This window comes from Thunnus albacares, chromosome 24 (assembly GCF_914725855.1).
Source record: "Thunnus albacares chromosome 24, fThuAlb1.1, whole genome shotgun sequence".
NCBI lineage: Eukaryota > Metazoa > Chordata > Actinopteri > Scombriformes > Scombridae > Thunnus > Thunnus albacares.
In genome coordinates this window covers 4,064,085-4,082,256 of record NC_058129.1, presented here as the reverse complement: position 1 = coordinate 4,082,256, position 18,172 = coordinate 4,064,085, and the positions used below count along the sequence as shown (strand labels likewise).

Here is an 18,172-nt window from a genome sequence, read left to right as displayed (position 1 = left end):
GTAAGTAATCTGCTTTATGTACTTGGAAGAGTAAATGGAGTTTATGGATTTTCGGTTTAAACAAAGTGACAGTTAGGGCTCCCTAGAAGAAAAGCATTGGCAGCTCTGCTAATCATTCCCTGACACCGTTTCTGTGAGGACTGAACTGCATATTAGGCACCGTAGAAACCTACTTTATATACAAGTCCTGTATTTCTAATTTTAGAAAGGTTAGGTCAGCTGTAAAAAAAAAACGTTGTTTTGGTCAAAATGGAAATACAACAAATAGATTACATAGAAATGATGTAATTCACACCATTTATTTTTTCCCCTGAGGTTAAGAAACTCCCTTCTCTTCAATTTTCTCTCTTTTTCACTGTCTCTTACACACACACACACACACACACACGAACCCAGGTCTGTGGGTCACAGAGCAGCTAGACAGCTGAGCCATTCATCTGGGTCCCTGGGGAAACAATTACACCCGACCAGGCAGCAGAGCCGGACAGAGGCTGGCAATAAATGATGGGCTCATGACTCAAGCTGAAGCAAAAACTTACAGTGAAAGGTTGGTGTCACAGACCAGGAACGTCCCCCCCCCCCTGCCGATCACTGCCAGCATGGTAAATTAAATCAGTAGCTCCCAAATCACTTCATTTGACTTGTTTCTAACATGTTAGCTTTTCTTTTGCAACACGAGTGATATCTTTTTAGCTGACGAAATCAAACATCACATGGAAATTACAAACCATATATAACATCCTTGAGTTATGGCGGTGGAACAGTGGACAAAAAATAAATAAACGATACAATAAATTCCTTTTGGACTATCATTAGAGTGATATAGTTATTATTCACCCCTGTGCTTTTCTTATAAAATATTATGCATTTTGCCCAGGCCTGCAGAATTAGCTCCACCTTGACCATTAAAATGCTGCTTACATGTTAATACATCAGTAACAATCCACACTCTGCATAATGAGTAAGTGAAATTTGGAATGCGGGACTTATTGGAGTATTTTAGTAGTACTGATTATACGTAAGTAAAGGATTCGAGTACTTCTACCAGGGACTGTAATATTACAGGAAAGTTGTTGTCATGCAGCAGATGGTCACTAAAGTCACAATAAACTCATTTAATACAAAAGACACACTGCAGGTCCCTTTAAGGGGATAATACAAGATAATTACAGTCATTATTTTGTTTGGTATTATTTAGTTTTTTTCCTGCAGATATGAACCATCCAATAAAAATAAGGGAAATGGATTTTAGTATGTTGTTTTGATTCTTATTACAAGTTACTGTGTGTGGACGTTGATCATGTGATATGTGGATTAGAGTCTTACACAGCCTGAGCCAAATTCACATGTACAGATGGTTGCAGTGTCCTCTAGTGACCTCAAGAGCCACATCAGCACAGACTTTTAAAAGGATGTTTATGGGAGAGAATACCCAGTATATGTGGAAATCATTATGGTGTTATTTGTACTTTGTGTATTCCATCCCACAATAATAAAATATTTGATGAATCCGGTAATAAATAAAATGGTCAAAACATGATCACGTCTCTGCTGTTGCTACAATAACATGATGCTATTCTTGCCTGACAGACTGTTATTTTAGTGTCTCATTTTCCTTAGCTGTATCCATTGTTCGAATATGCGAGCATGCACACACACACACACACACCGTACACACACACACACACACACACACACACACACAGTGTTCTTTCTCTCGCTGTGAAAATGCAGACCTCTTCCAGCCTCCCCTCATGCTTCAACGTTTGGAGCTGCCACATCCCAACCCCCACCTCCCCACAACCCCTCTAGCTGCCTCCTCCTCTTCCTCGTCCTCCTCCGACTCTCCTACCCACCCTCCCCGCCTCCCTCTCATGGCCCGTTGCCATGGAAGCTGATTGGAAGGATCACTCTGTCTCTCCAGCACATTGCCACTCCATCCTTGCCAGGAGAAAACAAGGCGATTCAGAGCACACAGCACAAAACCGAAAAACATCCTTCCCAAACACCAACTGGAGATCAGGTATTAGTTGTTAATATATATAAAAAAAATAGATTTTTCAGTCCTTATCATAGTATTTTTTTGGTTAGATTTCTTAATTAAAATGCATTAACTTTTCATTTCATATTTTCAGCTCTCAGCAGTACTGACTCAACACTTCACATATTGTGCAGAAATATTTAGAGATTGCAGTTTTTCTACAACTGTGTGAGAATATTTATTCATATCAAGCACTTGATTTATGTGTTTTTTGCCCTTAGTTCCATGATCAAGGACATTTTTCCTCTACACACACCGGTAGTTTCATCCAACAGTAAACAGCATCCTGACAGAACACAAGCTTCAGTACTTTTTAATCACCCTTTAAACTAATTAATGAGGCTCTTTGCTGCAGAGAAAGAGGAGAATAATCAGCTGTTGCAGATCTTAGTGCAGTGCAATTATGTACTATGTGACAGATGGACATAGTCATAAATAAACATGATAACTATATATTATTTATATAATATCATATTGAAAATAATAAGAAGGTTTATTATGAATATTGATCTACTATAAATGCACTGATTATAAGTGCAGTTTCAACATAAATTATTCTATTTTGTATAGGAGACAAAGCTGTAAAACTACTTCAGGAAATCAGATTTACTTCCACATTTTTTTTCGCTTTTTCAATGCTGCATTTGAAAAAAGGAAAGAAAAAAAAAGTCTGACTGACAGATGAAGCTGGAACAGATTTTCTGCAGTACTGTACATACAAACTCAAGGCTAAGGCTCTTTATTTCTAATATTTTTCAACCAAGTACCACTATAATGGGATGACTGAACATTCATGGACCGGCATTGCTATAGCAACAATGTTTAGGGGCTTGTGGGTGGGGGTTGGGTGCTTAAACACATATTTTTGAAAGAAGTTGTTGTGTGTCTTTATGTTAACCTTCGTTAGTACTATATATAGAGCAAAGACGGGTCTTTTTGCAATGTGAAATCAGTTTTAAAGAGATTTTGGCTTAAATTTAGCTCTCAAGAAATAAAGAAAGAAACTGAAATTCTCCACTGTGTTAAATCTTAAATGAATGATTTTCTTAATTTGGAATGAATCTACCCAGGGCTGTAGCTAACTGTCAGCTAGCAGGCTCATTAGCACGGTCGCTGACGTACGTACATATTTGTACCATTGACTCCTGTCTCATTACTGTCTAACATACCACGCCTGTTTTTGTGGAGCAGTTTTACTCCGACAGAGGAGGTTAAATGGAAGTGGAGCAACACAGCTAATAAGCAAAGATAGATTTCTTCATTTTGGATTCTCCAGACCTCCGGTCAACACTGTCAAAAAGGCTCGCTATTGGTCAAAAGCACAAATTAGTGAGTCACCGAAGTTGAACTCAACACAAACAAATCTGCAGATTTACTTTGCCCTTGCAATTCCAATAGAATGAATTGATTTCACTGTTTTTTAAATACAGGTCTGCTGACGCCTTTAATTTGACTGTTTCCCAGCCAAAAAACTGAAATGGAGAAGTCAGATAGCTGCCCAGAAATAATGGAAAGTTTGAGCATCCACAGTTCCAGCTATGAAAACTATATCTGCTAATGAAGGCCATGTGGTACAGTCAAAAGCTCCAGAACAAGCAATCAGGCCTCGAGTTAAGATTGTTCTGTCAACTGCTGTTGAGAGGGTCAGGAATCACCTGTCAACTTTAAAATACTAAATAAATAAACACAAATAAAGGAATGAAGTATCCTCCACCAGACCTGGTGATGAGACAATTACTGAACAGTTAAACTAATAAATAAAGCATGATATTTTTAGATTTTTGTTTAAATACTCAGACAATTGTACAGAGTTTGGTTAGTGGTGTCAGTTTGTGAAAAATGTCTTATATGTTCTGCTTAATGTCATAAAGAGTCATGACCTCAGTATTTCTAAAATCCTGGTGCTGAATCCATTTCATTTCATGTGGGAGTTTAGAAAAGGCAACAACGCCTAACTACTTGGACATTTGGTTTAAAAATCAATCAGTTAATAACTTCTATTTCATCCTGCGAGTGTTATTGTCAGAAATCACAATGCTTGTGTTAATTAAATATGCATTGAACACACACAAGACACAACATCTGGAAACTGTGTGAGGCTTGTGGCAGTACATGTGATCAAAAGCAGTGAGTCATCATCAACAGACGACAAAAAAAACACCCCAGCTTTCTCTAATTTTAGTCAATTGCACATCTCATGCTTCCTCCGAATGACCAACAAAGATTTCAGCAGAAAACACAGTCAAACATGTTTCATTTGGATGGCAGATTTGATCGCCTACTGTGGAAAATGAGCATGGAGCAACTGAAGAGGCTGTAGCAGTAATAATGGTATAGTGGTGAATGTGACAGTTTGGATCATAAAGTGACTCCTGTGCCTGCACAACTGAACCACTCCTGTTGGACGTGATGTGTGATGATGATGATGTCAGCCTGCATGGTTTGTGTCTACATGTGTACTGCATATGAAACACCTCCCACCAGCTCCAAGCACTATTCGACAACCTTAAAATCATTGTCAGTGAAGCAAGATGCAGGAATTAATTTGTTTTGAAAACTTTTTTTTATGTAGTTGGAATATTAGGATTATTTGTGATCATCAGTGCTATCTGTTTTAGGATTTTATCTATCCATTTTAGGTATTTATTTTTAAGAATTTTAATGTAATTTCTTGTTATGTTATATATATGTGGTTGTCAATCTTCTGTTATCCTTTTGATCTTATGTGTTTTGTGATTCTTGATTATTCTCATCATATTTTATCTAAGTCATTATAAGTCCATCTTCTGTGTTTTATGCCAATGTTTAATAAATAAAAGTTTCATATTTATATGAATGTTATATGTTGTGCTGCTATTCTGGATGAGACACTACAGTATAAAACACTGTTAATCTCAGTGAGGTCCTTTCCTGGTTCAATGAAGTTGTTTAATAATCTCAAATTCATATTAATTACAGAAAGAAAGAGAGTGAGAGAGAGAGAGAGAGAGAGAGAGAGAGAGAGAGAGAGAGAGAGAGAGAGAGAGAGAGAGAGAGAGAGAGAGAGAGACTGCGACTGGAAGGTTGAAAGTTTAAATCCTGGGACAACATTAAATGTGCAAGTGAATGAACAGAGATTTTTCCTCCCATAAAAAAATATTGTGCGTATGAGCAGCTAACTTCTCCGCTTCTCTGCCCTACAAAGCCAAAACGCAGTAACAAAATATTTGGTCAAATTTGAGATCTGACTTTTTGACATCCGTGTTTCCATGTAAAAAACAAAAAACAAAACTGTGCCATAGAAATTGGTGTAAAAACAGCATGTAAATATGCAGTAACTAGAAAACAGAGCTGGCTTTGTACTTACATTTAGGTCTTAGCTTTGTATTACTGCACAAGCTGCGATAACTGCTGTGTTTCGGTTTAATGAGTGACCAGTTTAACTGGTGACTTTCATCCGAAAGCATACTGGTTGCTTGTAGTGACAGCAGTTGTTAAAAACACACAAATAGAGCTCCTGCAGCATTTCATTTCAAAGTATCAATCTGGGTTATTGTCGGTGGTCACTTTTTCTACAGACATAGTGTCAAATTCTTCATAAGAAGGTAGATGCTCTGACTTTTATATAATATTGTATAATTATATAATACTAACTTTTTGATGTTTCTAATCCTGAACTATTGACTTAAATGATGAAAATAAAGTTTATCTTTTTAAACAGGTTAAGATGGACAAGAAAGCTAAAACAACACATTTTATTTGCACTAGATACTGCATTTTCCCCACGAAAACTGTCAAAAAGCTGAGTGAAGTTTCTGCATTTTCTATATTGTTTTTTTTTATTTTTTAGGTTAAATAATCAGCCTAAAAAGGCATAATATGAAAGCATTACAACCTATTTATACAAAAACCCATTTTCTCCTCAACTTAACTGGTTCTGCAGTTATTGCTCCGTGCAGTTGAGCGGTGGTCAACAACAGAAGTCTGTTTCTGTACTCACGTTCCTCTTCGACAAGATGAATGTCACCGACAGACTTTTTTCTGCATAAAGGCACAGTGAAAATAATTGATTTCCCAGTCATTGTCTCTCTTTCCTCGTTTCCTCTGATCTATTTGTCTCTGCTATCTATTTCAATTTCAAATGAGCTTTACAGACACAAAAAAGAAGGAGCGTCACAAAGCAAAAAACACGTAACATTTGCATGATAAATACCCTGCGCTAATGATAATAATGAATGTGAGAAATAATAAATTGTAGGGAGTGGAAAAAACTAGGAAGGACTGTGAAAAGGTGAAGAAACTCACTGTTTTCACTTATTTGTTTAAATAGTAGGAATTATTTCTTATATTTTTGTGTTAATAATTCTCCTAAAGACTGTGGAAAGGAGGTGTTTCACAGCAGAATCTACACTTTCCACCCCCACCCTATTACATCCACAACCACATCTACTAACCCCCCTTTCTCTCTCTGATCTCAAAGGGCTTGCTTCACCTCAGTCAAGCTCCAGCGCTCCAGCCGGCAGCAGCATCGAGCTAACAAGTCTTTGTGAGGAGAAAGAGAGAGAAAGGAAGGGAAGGGGGTGAGGGGGGTGCAGAGCAAGAGAGAATCAGACAGCGAGAGAGCTGATAGTATGAGCATAGGATGAGGGTGCAGAGAGGGAACGCATAAGATAGTGACAGAAGTAGAGGTGTTCAGAGCTGCACAATAGTGCCAGAGGCTGCTGGAAAGAGTGAGAGAGAGTGCTAGAGAGAGAGAGAGAGAGAGAGACAGAGAGAGAGAGAGAGAGAGAGCAGGCATCATGGCAGCGCTCACTGCATCATCACGACACATGGGGATGTTTGGCTGCTGCTGGTGAACACTGTGTGATGCAGAGGAGAGAGTCGAGGACTTCCTGGAAACCAAAGGCAAGCCAAGGAAACAGGTCAGTGACGGTAACACTCACACACTCATAGGAAGCCTTTAAGCATCCAGTAGAGTGAGATTTGATCACGTCACAGGATGCTTGCTGCATCTGGTGTTTGTTAGTATTTACATTTGTCAATAAGAATTCCCCTGTTAGATGCATGGGGAGTGGGAGGTTGCGCATGCATGCAGACACGTGAGCAGGCTTGTATGTGTGTGTATGTGTGCAGGTTTGGTTGCACACTGCCCTAAATGGCACCGGTAAAGAGCTTGACCGGGAATGTTTAGGTGAAAGATGCACACAGGAAATCCTCCCGGATCCATGAAAACTGCAACACCTTCTGTGGCAGCACATACATAGAGAGGTGTTATGTAGCATGATGTGTTCAGTGTCTCTTCTAGTAGAGATCTTGATGTCCTTTTATTTCCTGAAAAGCAGTGAGCTGGATTGAAGGATTGTGAGAGGAGGAGAGGGACAGGAGGTAGCAGGGAGGTAAATTTTAAGGTGGAATAATGGAGGAAATAGTAAAAAAAAAAGCAGGCAGGACAAAAGGATGTGGCACAGTGGAAGAATTGTATAGCAGTGGGTTGTAAAAGAAGGATAAGGGAGACAAAGCCTGTCAGAGAGGGAAAGCTTGGCCCAGCATTCAGCTCTGCTGCATATGATGTAATCCTCTACGAGTCCAGTTCACAAGCAGTCAGCTCAACAGTTTCTACAAATTTCAAATATAAGTATTGACAAAGTGCTGAGGGCTTGGTGAAGACACACTTCCCATAATCAAGTACAGGAGAGAACTTACGATGTGTACGTATCATCTCGCATCAGAAGTGTTATCGTACTTTCAATTTTCCACAAAAGCAACCACTAGAGAATATCAGTTAATCAAAATCTTAATGAGCTCAACACTTCATTTAACACGATTCATTCTTGACTTTTGAAGTGTCACAAAATTTGGCAAGGTCACTTAACAGCACATAATGGTTGGGGTGCCAGTTTTAGCTTGATCATTTCTGACTAAATCAGCTCAGATATCTGGCAAAAAAAAACAAAAACCCATGCTCACTGAGCTCAACTGAGAATTGTTTTTGTCACATTTGTTAGGTTTTACCTTCCAAACATAAAAGTACAAATACAGTTTTCCAAAAATATAAATATTCTATCTGCTTGCTTGGCTTAAATGCTTTCCAAGTTCAATACAAGGGTTTATATTAAATCCTACCACTCCATAATGGAGTGATCAGCCGGTGTAATGGAATAAATGGGTTTAATAATAAATAATGACCCTTGAGAGGAAAATGGGTAATTCCCTTGTCCAGTGCAGTCAGAATGGCAGCAAGCTTGGAGATAATAGGTGCTGTTTTATTTCCAAACATTTTTGAAACTCCACTGCAAATAATCATTGAGTTTATAATTATTTTGCAGCTTTAAAAAAGAATATATCTCTGATTGCATTGATAAATATCTATTGTTTTATTTCTGTGACACTGAACTTTTCACTTTTCTGGATAATAATACTGTACATAAATAACAATTCAGCTTTTCAGCTTTTAACATAGTCTTGTTAAGGTAAAAACTAATTAAAATTTAAAATTATTGCAATTATGTAGACCTTGTGACTGTGGTTATTCTACATATTCCCAATTTTATGATGTATTTACTTAATTGTTGAGGAGGCCAATATGCTGTACATCTACATGAATAATGCCGTATAATGTCAACTCCATTAAAAGTAAGCTTTTATCCAAGTTTGAAGAAAAGTCATTTGAATATCTTGCTATTAAAAAAATTATATATATATACTGAATATTTATATACACATAAATACAAAGGTATGGCCCTGAATGATACATGTTACATCTCACTGATCTAGAAGCTAAAGATTTTAAACTGTACAGTTGAGAACTGTTATTTGGCTCAACAAAACCTTGCTATATTATTGTGTACAGATGATTAAAAATTGTAATGGTTGTTCAATTTTGATATGTTTAACTTTGTCCCAAAAGCCTGGAAAAGAACCCCTAACCCTAACCCCATATAATTAATCATTATACAGTATATGCATTGTCAATGACTTACAAATTTTGTTGTAGACACTAAAGGTCAGAAAATATGATTGTAAAAATGATTCGAATTGATCTTCTTTGTTTTCTGACTTTCTGTAGTATTGATTGAAAATGCATTCACAGTGTTCTGGATCTGGCTTGTATGATATTGTGGTGTGTTGTAAGGTGGGCTGTGCATAGCTGTTTACATAACACAATTATAAAAACTTCATTCATTCATTCTAACTCAAATAATTTGAAGAGTTACTCCAACCCTGGTCGCCCATAAATGTTACCTCTGTCCTTTGTGTAGGTGTGACCAGTGGGAGGAGCCACATGATGAGTGGGATCCTGAAGAGGAAGCTTGAGGAGGGACCCTCCCCGTATCTGTCCCTGCAAGGGTCCGATGATGATGAGGTTTCCTGCAGTGACAGTGGCAACAGCAGTGATAGTCTCAACCATCCTGTTCCCTCCGGACTGTTGGACTGTAAGATCATACACCACAACACTGCTTCTGTCAGCAGCTAGTATGTTTTGTTGCAATAAGATGAAAACATGAAAGATGTGACACAACATTTCTATATTGTAATTTTCAGTAACTGCACATATTTCTGTTTGAACCAGGACATTGAGGTGGAGGAACTATTCAAAATTGGGCAGAATAAACTAAAATATAGAGATAGAAAGGTTCAATGAGAACAATAAAACATGGTGGTTTAGGATGGGAGGTTTACTAGGGAGATCATTTTCAAATTTTCATGTATGCCTTATGACTATATATACCAACAACATGTTGTTTTGCAAGTAATTCAGTACTCTCAACTCAATAAAACAGCTTATTTTTTTCGTGCAGAGTTAAAATGGTTACATCAATAGCAGGTCTGGCTTTTTCAAATTTTACAGCACTGAAACTGCTTGTAATTTTGAGTAATTGCACATATTTCTGTTTGAACCAGGACATTTAGGTGGAGGAACTATTCAAAATTGGGCAGAAAAACTAAAATATAGACAGAAAAGGTTCAATGAGAACAATAAAACATGGTGGTTTAGGATGGGAGGGTTACTAGGGAGATCATTTTCAAATTTTCATGTATGCCTTATGACTATATATACCATGTTGTTTTGCAAGTGATTCAATACTCTCAACTTAATAAAGCCGCTTATTTTTTCGTGCAAATTTTACAGCACTGAAACTGCTCTTGTCAAGGTCACCAGTGATTTACACCCTTACATCTGACTGTTTTAATCTTACTTGACCTGTCTTTGATGGCATAACTGGAAAACTAGATTGACATTAAAGACATGGTTCTTAGCTGGTTTTCTTCCTACTTTACTATTGATAGAAGGTTCTCTGTAAGAATTGGAAGGGCCTCTTTCACACCTGTGGTGTCCATCAAGGCTCTATTTTGGGACCACTTTGTTTTCTATATACATATGCTACCATAGGGATTTAATTTATATTTCACCTTTATGCCGATGACACACAGCTTTACGTCTCCCTATGGCCTGATGACACTGTTAATGTTACCCAAATCTTGTCATGGCACAATAACTCTCTACAAGGAGAGATGTTTTGCTGCTACAGCACTACTTGGTCTGGTATGACCAGTAGCTTGTAGTGTCTGATGTTAGCTAATGTTAGCAAACTTTAGATACTGTAAGTATTAATACTATGTGTTACAGACTTGGTGTCAGTTTGTTTACTCCTCTCTATTTATGCTACTTTTAGCACCATTATCTTTTAGCAAAAGCTACATAGTCTTGCTTTAACTAGCGTTTCCAAGTTTTGATCAAACTGTAAAGTTCTGTTTTTCACTCAGTATGTTTCCCACCTCTCTGTCTCAATCTCAGCTTCCTCTCTACAGCAGCAGCCAAAGCGACTGCGGGGCCGCAATGTGCACTTTGAGAGTGTGACCGTCTACTACTTCAACCGGCGGCAGGGATTCACCAGTGTGCCCACACAGGGTGGCAGCACCCTAGGGATGTCGCCACGTCACAGTGGGGTGAAGCGCTTCACCCTGAGGGAGTTTGCCATGGAGCAGAAAAGGAGCCACCGGAACATGCTGAGGGATCATCTCAAAGAGGAGAAACTCAATGCCATCAAACTCAAAGTCAGTGGGACGTCTCAATAAGGCCTTGATTACCTGCAGTGATGTGGGATTTTTAGCTCTTCTGCTTGAACTGTTTCTTAACTGCGATTTGCCTACTTTTAAAGACTGTCTCCTTTTAAATATTAAAATGACTGTCTGCTGCTCATATGTTTATTGAAGAAGTCAGGCCTGAGGGTTTAAATGTATGTGTCGGTGTACATTTATGGTCCAATCTTAATTTAACTCAGCTTCCCTGTCCTCCAGCTGACTAAGAACGGCACCGTGTCATCTGTGGAGGCGGATACCCTGACACTCGATGACATCTCAGAAGACGACCTGGACGTGGACAACACGGAGGTGGATGATTACTTCTTCCTCCAGCCTCTGACTACCAGGCGGCGCCGCGCTCTTCTGCGTGTGTCAGGGGTGCGACGCATTGATGTGGATGAGAAGCACGAGCTGCGCACTCTCCGTATGTCCCGAGAGGAATGTGGGTGCCGCTGCCGGGGAATATGCGACCCAGAGACCTGTGCTTGCAGCCTGGCCGGCATTAAGTGCCAGGTAAATGGAACTGTGGTGAGGCCCATCTATAATCCTAAAGTGTTGTTCATGTCTGTCTGTGCGGTAGAACTTCTCTAAAGTCCAACTGAAATAAAAATGTATTTTCGTGAATCCATACATATATCCTTGGCGTTTCCACAAGGAGGAAAATAAAGTTTTGTACATTTTTCTGCAGTGACAGTGCACAACATTAGCATTCTCCATGGGCGTGAAGTTTTAGGCGTGACAGTTTTGGTACTGGTAATTTGATTGGTGCATTATTTGTGTCAGTGAAGACTGAAAAATAGTAGACTATCATTTATCATTTATCATTTGAATGGACACAGAGGTACTTTACCAGCTGGGAGGCTGATGTTGTTAGCCGTTGCTTAGCGCCATCTTTGATTTGAGCAATCCCTAAGATATTCCATGACTTCATGTCTTAATCAGAATCACATGGTAATGTAGGGAGTGCTGAGCTTACAGGATTCTACTAATTGCTGTGAGTTTGGACAGTCTGGTCATTTGCCATCACCAACAAGTAACATCTACCGGGAATCAGTGTTAACGTTAGCAAGGTGGGTCAACTAGCTTTCACTTTCTGAGTAGACACTAGTTAGCCTAGCTTGCTAGCTTCCACTTTTCAAGTGAAATACAGTCTTAACAGCACAATGTTATATATGTTCAATGTTACAAAGTAACAGACGTGTTCATTGTTATGGTACATATCTAACACTATGTTTATCTGTTGAAAAAGGGGGCGTGCCCCAGTCAGAAGATCATCATTGAATTTGTATAATTTTTTAATTTATTTTTTTGAAGAATGGAAAACTATTTGCCATAGCCGTATCATTATAGAGATAGATTTTCTTACACAATAACCAGGAGAATTCCAATTTCAGTTCGACTTTAAAGCAGAATGCAGCAGGTACTGAAATGTTCCCCGTCCACCAGCCTTTCCCAGGGGGCCTTGTGCCTGCAGTGCCCTCCCCCCTGCATCTAAAAGTTTCTGTGCATACCACTGCTCATCTTACAGCATTTGCCTATCAAAACCCTGATGTTTCAAAGATGTTGTGTATTCAGGGTGGTATTCAGCTTTGTGAGTAGGCATTATTGAATGTTGCTTTGGGAAATTTTTTGAGACCAAATGATGATTAAAAAAAAAAAAAAATACATACACATATGTAATCCTTTAATTTAAGTTAGAAATCAGATCACTTTGATTTAAGATTTTCAGGGTATTTATGACACGAACATGAAGTTCTACTGCATTAAGGTGTGTAATAATATTAATAACACCAACAGTAGATTCTGCAGTTTCTCTTCAAGCATGACCAGCTATGATTGGCAGCTGAATTTACCTTTGCTGTTACTGCTGTTCCACACTGGTGTATTTAATTATTTTTGTCTGCAGGTGGACCGCATGTCCTTCCCTTGTGGCTGCACCAAAGAAGGCTGCAGCAACACCACGGGACGCCTGGAGTTCAACCCGGTCCGGGTGCGCACCCACTTCCTGCACACCATCATGAAGCTGGAGCTGGAGAAGAGCCGGGAGGAGCAGCAGCAGCATCAGCAGCAGCAGCCGGAGCAGCAGCTTGTAACCAATGGTAACGGTTACCATGGCGACTCTTCTTTGGTCCAGCAGCAGCAGCCGAACCTGCAGTTTCCACTGATGAGCGGCACGGCGCACATTCCCATCATGCACCTCCAGAACACAGGCGACACAGATTCGCATCTAGATGAAGAGGAAGAAGAGGAGGAAGAGGAGGAGGAGGAAGAAGACGAGGATGAGGATGATGAAGCTTATGAGGAAGATGAAGATGGCAGCAGTATTTGCAGCGGGTTGTCAGACTGCAGCACACACAGCTTAGAAACAATTGACCCAGAGGAAGATGAAGAGGATGAGGAGGACGAAGAAGAAGATGATGATGATGAGGAGGAGGACGAAGAGGAAGAGGAGGAGGATTGGGATTGCTCAATGCATGGAACAGGTCATCCTCCCTACTCAGTTCCGCTCCCTTCTGTGCTGGGTTACTCTAACAACACACTCATGAGCCTCAGTAACCCCTTCCACAACAGTCCCTCCATGCAGCATTATCAAATAGACAGCTCTGTAAATGAACCTACAGCTTTTCTAAGTGAAAATGTCACCGTCGCTCCCACACTCCCCACAGTAGAGCCTACATTAGAGTCCGAAATAAACACTGAACTCCACCGCCAAACAGAGCAGCAGAGCATTCCCTGTCATTTCCCCGACCCCACAGAGCCCCTGACACTCCAACCCTGCTCACATGTGGACACCCGTGAGAGTAACACTGCCCCTGCTGGCGCATCCGACAAACAGCCGCTCCCGACGGACCTCCAGAACAATCCAGACGCTCATGACTCACAGACTGAGTCTTCGGCTGGGTCTGTGGAGCAGACAGGGGAGGAAGTGAAGAAACTACCAGCGCAGGAAGACGCAGTTTTTCCATATCAAAAGACAGACACGTCATGCTCAGAGGCTATCTGATGATTCAGATGTTCTAGAGAGAGATCAGTTCATATTTGGAAATCGTTATTCAAGAATCGTGACCTTCAAACGTCAGAGTTTGATTTATTCTTGATAAGTGCACTTCCGAAGAGAGAATGAGTCACAATGAGTTGATTTGCTGTTGTTGATTTTGAAACAGAAGGCTCAAAGAGTTGATCTAATTTTAGCTCAATTCGTCTCTAAACCTTTGTAAGATTGTTGGTTTAGATAAAAGACTATAAAAGTATGTTCATTGATGAATATCAATAAAACAGTGTTTCTGTAAGTTACTGGTAACTATATGGAGTATTATGTATGCCCTGTTCTAAAGTCTTTGATCACTACAGCATGTTTTCTGGCCATGGCTGGCATCTATGACAAATCTACGAGATTTTGAGGTGCTTGTATTGTTTCACTATTTTCCATTGTGCTGGTGTCTCTAAGCGTTGCTGCTAATTGTTCTTATGCCTGTCTGTATAGCATGTATTCAGTTTACCTATGATGTTTTAAGGCTTTCACAAACTGTAAAATGATAAATAATGTCACTGGCAAAACACTGACATTCATATGAATTATTACCAACACATAAATACGTTGTCATTCATACTGTTTTTGTTCCATTTTTGTGCTCAGTTTCTAAGTCTTTGGTCCAGACTGAAACATGCCAACATAATTTTAATAATGACTTCAAATCGGCTATAATCAATATTTTTATATACTGATAATGGATCATACGAAAGGGGTCGCTGGTGGTGACGATTATCAGCAGACTGCAGTTCCTCTCAGCTCTATGGCGCTTTTTAGCATCTTTCAGCTTTTTGTTTTGAATTGTTTTAGTTTTACAGCGTGCATTTTTTACAGTTTGTGTACACTGTTCTCATGGCATTGTTTTCAGACAGAGTAGGCATATGTTTTCAGCGGGAGAAAAAGCTTTGTTAAACCCACTGTACCCTACCTGTCCTTAACGGCAGAATAGCTGGTGAACATTTAGCATTTAGCAGCTAGAGAGCTTGATATTTCCCTAAAGCCAAAAAATAATTTGTCAGTATTGTGTTTCCAGCTTTCTGCTGCTGCTGTTACTGCAAGTTTAACTCGCGTCAGAATTTCACTTTGTCCTATATTTTATTTTCTGTTCAAATACCAACAAAATTAATGACATTCCAACTTAGCCTCAACTGTACTTGCCATTTAGCAAATGCTAGCCTGCTAAACTGAAACATGGTAAACATTACCTGATGAAAATAGCATTGTCATTGTGAGTGTGTTAGCATACTGACCTTCGCATTCTGCTTGCACATTGCTGCTATCATGGCTGCTGACTCTTTGTTCAACCTTACAAGCCCTTACAAGACTGTAACATGAACAAAATGCTTCCACAGTATTAGGCAACAAAGTATTTTACAATAGACTACAATATAATTCAAGGAAACCATCAGTTTCACATATTCTTTCTGTACTTTTAAAACGATGATGTTGACACAGTATCTCCATCACCATTAAATTTGAGCTTTTAAAAAAGAGATGCCTTCCACCACTGAATCTATTTCAAATCTTGGACACTTTAAATTACATTTTCCCCGTTTGAACGGCTACCAGCCAGAACATAAACAACCTTGTCAGTTCACGTTTTTCAAGACGAGTTGCATTACATTTTTCATTAGAGTGAGATTTCGCATTCTCATGTCTTTCTCCTGTTTCTCCTATCTGTCTTCTCTCCACTCAGTAACATCACAATCAATATTTCTCACATATCAAAATACATGTGCCAAAGCTGGTAAGATCAGAGAAACGCTTGTCTATGCCTGTTATTTATCATTTTACAGTCTTGTGAATAATGTGATCAAACTGCACTTTTTTTTTTAAAATATAGTTTTCAAATAAGTTAAAGGCTTGAGTCTGACTAATTGACTTTGTCTCTCAATACTGCCAAGATGTGGGGGCCAAATATATTTCATGATTGTTTTGTTCTTTTTAAAACGACTGTACATTTCCATGACAGTGTGATTAAAAAGCTTTTTAACATCCTTCTGTTTAAAGTTGGTTAATGAACTGTGATTTGTTTTAATATCTGGGATAAAGATTTTAACTCTATTAAACTCAATCAATGTCATATCATAGAGTTTAAAAGATGCACATTAATAAAATATAATTTTATTTTTTTTAAAACCAGTGCAGACAAAGAGCCTGCTTCCACAAATACTGAGAATTTCTCAGCGTATTCTGTTTTGCTGCCAGCAGATGGCGCCTGTTACTTATAAACTGTTTTCATCTGTCTTGCCACTGACAGCCAACATCAGAGGGTTAAATCATTTTTTCTGACGTCAGTAAATTTGTTGATTATGTTTTCAGCCTCAGAGCAGTCTGTGACATTGGTTTTGCTCGGAACATCTGTCAGCAAACAAACATTACCTAAATCTTTTTTTTTTTTAAACCAAAAAACACACATTCATCTCTGGCGTCAGAGACATTGTGATGTCAATACACACCTGTGGATTCCCAAACAGAGGATGACCTTTCTAACTGCTGCGTCACACTGCTGTCCCATTCTCATTTATGTACGTTACCAGTGCTTCCAGTTGAAATTCTTTGCACCTTGTAGCCTCTAGAGAGCACTCCTGAGTTGATGTCTGTGTTTGGGTGAGGCAGAGATCAGACAAGGGTAAGAGGAAGCTATGTGTTCCCACCTCATTGGCCAGCCTGTTCATGTATAGAAATATTTTCATGGCTTGTTGCATAACCACACAACAAACAGACTCTGCAGCAGGTGCTGGGCACAATAGAGCCCTGTACAGACTAAACGTACATTCAGTAGTCCTTTCTGATCTTCCAACAATGAAACAACAAGTGTGCAGTATAGGCAGTATACTGAATCTCATTGGGAACACAAGGTCATCCCCTGACCTCTCTCTTTTCTTACATAATCAAACCGAGAAGGTGTGTGGCAGCATGCGAATGTCTGCTTGCTTTTTGACAGCAAGGTATTGTGGGTAAGCAAGCTCAGAAACGCTGCTGATCAATCACAGGCAGGGGAGCTGTGATGTTAGGTTGCCAGGCAACAGGAAGGGAGAAGCAGGAGCAGCAATGCATTAGGAGGGTGCTGCTGGGTGGGGGTAGTCTCAGCTTTTCACCTCCATCTCCCTCCTGTCTATCCCAGCACCACCTACTCCTCCCTATACATGCCTGTCTAGTGGTTGACTGTCCTTCATCCTGTATAATGTGACAAAAGTTCACTTAAATATGTTGTTTAAAAAGCTGCATACAGTATATAGTGCATGTAAAAGACAAATAGCTTGCTCCCTTAGCATATTTAACATTATATACCAAGTATTGCTCCACATTCACTCATTCAGCCATGTTCCCTCCTTCTCTATCTTCCTTTCTTTGTCTTTTTCTCTCAAATTCTCTGATCCAACTACGAATTTTCAGCCCCAACAGCACCCCGCTCTAATTGGCAAAAATACAATCTGTATTTGAGCTTGACAGTTCATTCTTCACCTTGGAAACAGTAGTCTGGCAAAGAAATGTACATCTCAAGATCCACTTACTAGATTTCTTTCATAGCTTTAAGCCACATCTTGTGGCCTTCGTCAGCAGATGAGGTTGTCATAGAGATGTCATCAGGTTCAGCTGACAAGCTTGGACATGTGATAAGACGGGGTCATACATGGGATGATGAAGGTCATGGGAAGAAATCTAGTAAATGGACCTTGAGTCAAGATTTTTTTGTCAAAAATATTGGTATTTCGTTCAAATGCAATGAAAATGTCTTTAAAGACCCCCTTAGTATTTGTAAGCAGTAAATAGTAAATAGTAAATAGTTTATAAATGATACACATGTACATGTACACTATAGTCAAAAACTATAACTCCTAAAATACATTATAAATAATGAACAAGTTAATATAGCAAGTTATATGTAATGACATATTTATTCAGTATATCTGCCCATTATATTATTTTTATTAATCATATTTTTATGAAGGTACTTTTAAACTTTATTGTAAAGTATTTATTTATTTAGTTATAAGTACTTCTTCATTGTCATGACAACTGAGCAAACTACA

General features: G+C 39.1%; 1 protein-coding gene and 1 long non-coding RNA gene across 3 annotated transcripts; one reads left to right on the top strand and one right to left on the bottom strand.

Annotated features, from left to right (window-relative positions):
* Positions 1-6,542: 6,542 nt before the first annotated feature.
* Positions 6,543-14,171, top strand: LOC122976536 (cysteine/serine-rich nuclear protein 3-like). Of its 2 annotated transcripts, XM_044345079.1 has the most exons (5): positions 6,543-6,942; positions 9,280-9,453; positions 10,818-11,077; positions 11,321-11,632; positions 13,011-14,171. In XM_044345079.1, the coding sequence occupies exons 2-5, from the start codon at positions 9,303-9,305 to the stop codon at positions 14,106-14,108; spliced, it is 1,821 nt and encodes a 606-aa protein (XP_044201014.1). In that variant the 5' UTR covers positions 6,543-6,942; positions 9,280-9,302; the 3' UTR covers positions 14,109-14,171. The 2 variants fall into 2 exon arrangements, with proteins under 2 accessions (XP_044201014.1, XP_044201015.1); XM_044345080.1 differs by lacking the exon at positions 6,543-6,942 and having other exon boundaries at positions 9,264-9,453; positions 11,321-11,617.
* On the bottom strand, positions 13,249-16,861 carry LOC122976537. Its single transcript, XR_006400958.1, has 3 exons — positions 16,595-16,861; positions 13,888-14,007; positions 13,249-13,331 (listed from the first exon to the last, which is right to left on the bottom strand). It is a non-coding gene; the product is annotated as an uncharacterized LOC122976537 (long non-coding RNA).
* Between the last annotated feature and the right edge of the window lie 1,311 nt (positions 16,862-18,172).

What these genes read in the sequence shown, in the direction of transcription:
- LOC122976536 (XM_044345079.1), top strand. Translation starts at nt 9,303, where the DNA reads ATGATGAGTGGGATCCTGAAGAGGAAGCTTGAGGAGGGACCCTCCCCG. An exon ending in TCCCTCCGGACTGTTGGACT is followed by an intron (nt 9,454 to 10,817) that starts GTAAGATCATAC and finishes TCTCAATCTCAG; the next exon opens with CTTCCTCTCTACAGCAGCAG. An exon ending in GCCAGGTAAATGGAACTGTG is followed by an intron (nt 11,633 to 13,010) that starts GTGAGGCCCATC and finishes TTTTGTCTGCAG; the next exon opens with GTGGACCGCATGTCCTTCCC.